The following is a 4155-nucleotide window of genomic DNA, read 5'->3' as shown; positions in this document are numbered from 1 at the left end:
CCCTGTGTGCAGGCAGAGAAGTCTACACAAGGTAGCAGGACCCTTTCTGCTAAGAAAGTGCCAGCGGGGACCCAAAGGATAAGAGAAGAGCAAGAGGGGAATGAGGAAGGGAGGGGCCTGAGTCTGCATACCTCAGTACTAGAGGCAGCACAGCCCCGAGGCAGGGAGCACTGAGGCTGGAGGGCAAAGTCAGAGAGATAAACAGACCCCAAAAGCTGACTGGAAGAGCATACAGATTCAGTTGGTCTTCATGTTAAGGGCCAGGAGAAGCCACTAGAGACTTGCGTTTGAATGACACAGCCTCCTGGGCAAGTTTAGACAGTGCCCAGAATATAACGGTCACTCTTGCCCAGCACACAGATCTAGGAGCCCAGCAGGTAAAGTTCAGAAAGCACCTTGTCTGTCTCACAAAAGGGTCTTTCTTCAGGCTTGGGGGAGAAGGGTGGGCGGGGCGAGCCCGCCCCGCCCCGCCCCCGCCCCCGCCCCTCGCACCGTACCCTAGTGCAGCTGCCTATGGGTCTTAAGCCAGGTGCACCCTGTGTGTGGTTGCTAGGAGACTCTAACTCCAGGCTCAGGCTTGCCTGGGGTGGGGCAGTTAATCCATGCAGCAGCAGAAGCAGCAGCAGCAGCAGTAGCAGCAGCAGCCCAAGTCCAGGATTGCAGCATTGGCCTCGCTGCAGCCTGGTTTCCAGCCGAGTGCCTTTGTGAGCAGGCACAAAGCAGATGGAGGTACACAGGAGCCAGCGTGCAGGTCCGTGGCTCCCTGCACACAGCCTGCTGAAAAGCCCTGCGACCCCAGCAAGAGGAGAGGCTCATTAGGGAAGGCTTTCCAAGCCCAGACTGGCAGAGATGAATAGGACTTCGTGTTTGATCCCCAAAACCGCTTCATGCACTGAGCTAACAAAATAGCGAAAATAACCAGCTTGCCAGTGTGCATTAAGTGCTCTATCAACTGGGCTGAGGCGGCTGACTGAAGTGGGTGGGCTGCCCTGTCATTGTGGAGCCTGAACAGTACCCAAAGGGCAGGGCAGGGCAGGCCTCCAGGGCTGGGAGACTTGACTACTTTTTCTTTTCTTTTCTTTTTTTGGCTAGAGTCCTGGTCTTGGACAGAGGAGTAGTAGCTGAATTTGATTCTCCAGTCAACCTCCTTGCAGCTGGAGGCATCTTCTATGGGATGGCCAAGGATGCAGGCCTCGCCTAGATGATACATGCCAAAGGTTTCCTCCTTGTATCTGTAGAATGGACTCGATGGCAATGAGTGGGGACATTTTGAGGTTTCGTTTGTTTGTTTGTTTTGAGACAGGATTTCTCTGTGTAGCCCTGGCTTTGAGTTTTTCTAATTCTGCAAATTGCCTCACAGACTAGCCATCCTAACAGTGGAATGAAGAAGTGAGTTGGAGGTCACACCAACTCAAAGCCAAGTTCCAACTGGTGCCTGGGTCTCTGGTCCTAGTCTACCATTATTCCAGTACTGCAGTTTTTAAGAGACCTTGAAATATTCATATTCTCTACATATTCATATTCTCCTTGGTTTTGTTTTGTTTTGTTGTTGTTTTTTAATGAACCCTTCTCCTCCTAGACCAAGGACTGCTAGGTCAATCTGTCCCAGGAACAGAGTCCCTGTACTGGTGCTGTCTGAAACCACTGATGAAATAAAGCTGTGGTCAACAGCATGTGGACCAAATGTTACCTACCTTCTTCTGCCTGTTTGTAAAGTCTGGGGGTTAGAACCTTCGTGAAGAGCCAGGGCATGCCAAAGCCCTCCCACACTTCTGTGTGGCTACAGTTATCTGAAACCTTCAGACCCCAAACCTTTGGCTGTAAATACCATCTTCATAGCCAAAATTCACAGCAAAATTACAGTACTTCCCACTCTGCTGGGTAGATGCTGGGAAAAAGTAAGAAATAAAGGCCCTGGAACTTGACCTGAGTGAGGCCTGGGCTTCTTGGAAGGGTGGCTGAGCACACTTCTGGGTCCATGTCATCCCTCAGTCTTCCAAGCCCACTTACCAGGGGCTAACGTGAATGTGAGCTCTCCTTTCCTGGCTCCACTACATGCCTGTTCACCAAGGAGGCTACTGGCCTTTCCTTCTCCTCTGGTCAAGCCGGGTGAACAGGAAGGTCAAAAGTGTCCTAGGTCCCTGTATCCCAGGCCCTGGAGCCATTCTGAACAAGCCAACAAAAGACTTTTCTGCACCGTCCATCTGGTCCCAGAACTGCACCCCTTTGACACAACCCTTTTGTCACTCCCTCAGCCTTAGAGCTCACCCTCATTTGTAGTCTTACTGTTGGTGAGAAGTGACTGATTGCGTGCGGGTGGTGGCTGGTTTTCTTTCCCCACCCCAAGTGCTTGGCAGTCACCAAGGAGATGGTGCCTTTGATCTGCTTTTTCTATATGCCCTGGGTTGGCCTGTGCTGCAGGACCATTTGTTAAAGGTTAATCATTTTTTTTTTTTTTTGGCAAGCTATTTCTGCCCAGGATGTTTATGAGCGTATGGAAGGCGACTTCCATCCTTCTGATAGAGCAAGTATGAGAGCACAAATGCCCAAATTATTCTGCCTCTCCTCGGTGCTAAGAAAAGGTCTCTGCTGTGCTCTCTGATTTATTAGGCCAATTTGGCATGACGTCTGCTTTGTGAGGTGCTAGGAGGCCTAAACCAAACAGGAGATTCATTCAGCATTCTTCCCAGCTCAAGATCTGAAGGTGTGAGGCTGTGCTTCCTCTCCTGTCTTGGGAGTTGGCTTCTGAACTCATTGAGGACATGACAGGTGCTGACAGCCCAAAGGGGAGGCTCGGTTGTGTCAAGTAAATAGGATAATCAAAAACTGTGGTTAATAGGGGATGACCTCTATCTAGGTGGCTCAGCGACTCCAGGAAAACCAAGTGACTGCTGTGAACGGGGGAAGGGAAGACATCACACAGAATCCATCTCCAGATACTACCCACAGAGTGAGACAGTGACACTCCCGATAGGGTACGAGTGCTGCCGGAACAGAGGCAGCAGTGGGGTGGCAGACACTCAGCTGGGGAGCTGGTCCTCTTTTTCCTGCACAGCCCCAGCCCCATGAGACTTCACAGCAATCTGAACCCTCTATGGTTAGAATACAGTGCCGTTTATGAGGGCAAAACGAGAGAAAACGGGCTTTGTCAGTTAACAGTTAATTTTAATAATACCTGTTATGTTTAAAGAGTCAACAACACACGAGGAAACATCTTCTGTGAATGTTTTACACAGTGTGACACATGCTTTAAATATGCAGTGGGGGAGGGGAGGAGCATTCAGTTAACAAAGCCTAAAAGAAAACCCCTTGTTATAAATTATACAACGAATATAAAAATATTTCTCTGAATGCATAGATTAAGACTGGGAACTCACCTAAGAGCAACCATGCAGTTTCAACCCACTGCCTGAGACACTGACCCCAGAGGACTGCTGCAAAGGACAGGACACTGGGCAGAGCCATGTGGGACACCACAACCTTTGGTCACTCTGAACGCTTGCTTGCTTTTCCGTAGCCCACCTCCCAGCCAGGTCCCACTGCTTCTCAGAATCTCTAATCAACTAGGGTGGCTGAAGGAGTCTGAAGCCCAGTAATTTAGACATGAATTAATACTGAGTTTATTTCTTCTAAGACGGAATCACACTTAACTGAATTACTAAACTTGAATTTTCAAAGCAAATTGGGCGGGAAAGGTTAGTACATTTAGATAAAGTAGTTTCTGATTGGCTGAAACACAAGGGAGGTTTCTTCATTAAAGCACTTGGGAAAAGGGGTGATGAGCAACCGCCACTCTGCTATGCACACACTCTACAAGGGAAGTTACCAGCTGTACCAGGGGCAGGTACCATGCAGTCACCTCACAGTGACCCCACAACACTGGCTTAGAAGAACACCTCAAGCTTGTTTCAGCACTCAGGCGGCAGTGGGAGGCCATTACCTCAGCACAAGGTTCTCTTTCAGTACATCTGCATGTTTTCAGTCAACTGCAGTGTTCTAAAAAAATTAAGTTAATACCCAGGAAGTTAAGTTTCTTTGGAAACTATAGGCACTATGGGGAAAAGCTTAAGACAGCAGGGATCCTCATCACCAGCGGCTCCAGCCCTGCGCTCCTGCTCCTGTGTGGGCCAGGTCCTAGCTAGTTAAGCAAACGGA

At 49.4% G+C, this 4155-nt stretch overlaps 1 protein-coding gene across 1 annotated transcript in view; it reads left to right on the top strand.

Moving 5' to 3' along the window:
* Abcc3 (ATP binding cassette subfamily C member 3) overlaps positions 1-1920 on the top strand; it is a 50879-nt gene extending 48959 nt beyond the window's left edge. The window contains exon 31 of the mRNA XM_031352772.1: positions 1093-1920. Within this exon, the coding sequence (XP_031208632.1) occupies positions 1093-1201 (109 nt within the window). The 3' untranslated portion in view covers positions 1202-1920. The remainder of the gene's footprint in view (positions 1-1092) is intronic.
* The last annotated feature ends 2235 nt before the right edge of the window (positions 1921-4155 follow it).

Source organism: Mastomys coucha, unplaced genomic scaffold (assembly GCF_008632895.1).
Source record: "Mastomys coucha isolate ucsf_1 unplaced genomic scaffold, UCSF_Mcou_1 pScaffold5, whole genome shotgun sequence".
Taxonomy (NCBI): domain Eukaryota; kingdom Metazoa; phylum Chordata; class Mammalia; order Rodentia; family Muridae; genus Mastomys; species Mastomys coucha.
Note: the sequence above shows the minus strand (reverse complement) of the source record. Positions and strands in the feature narration are given on the sequence as shown.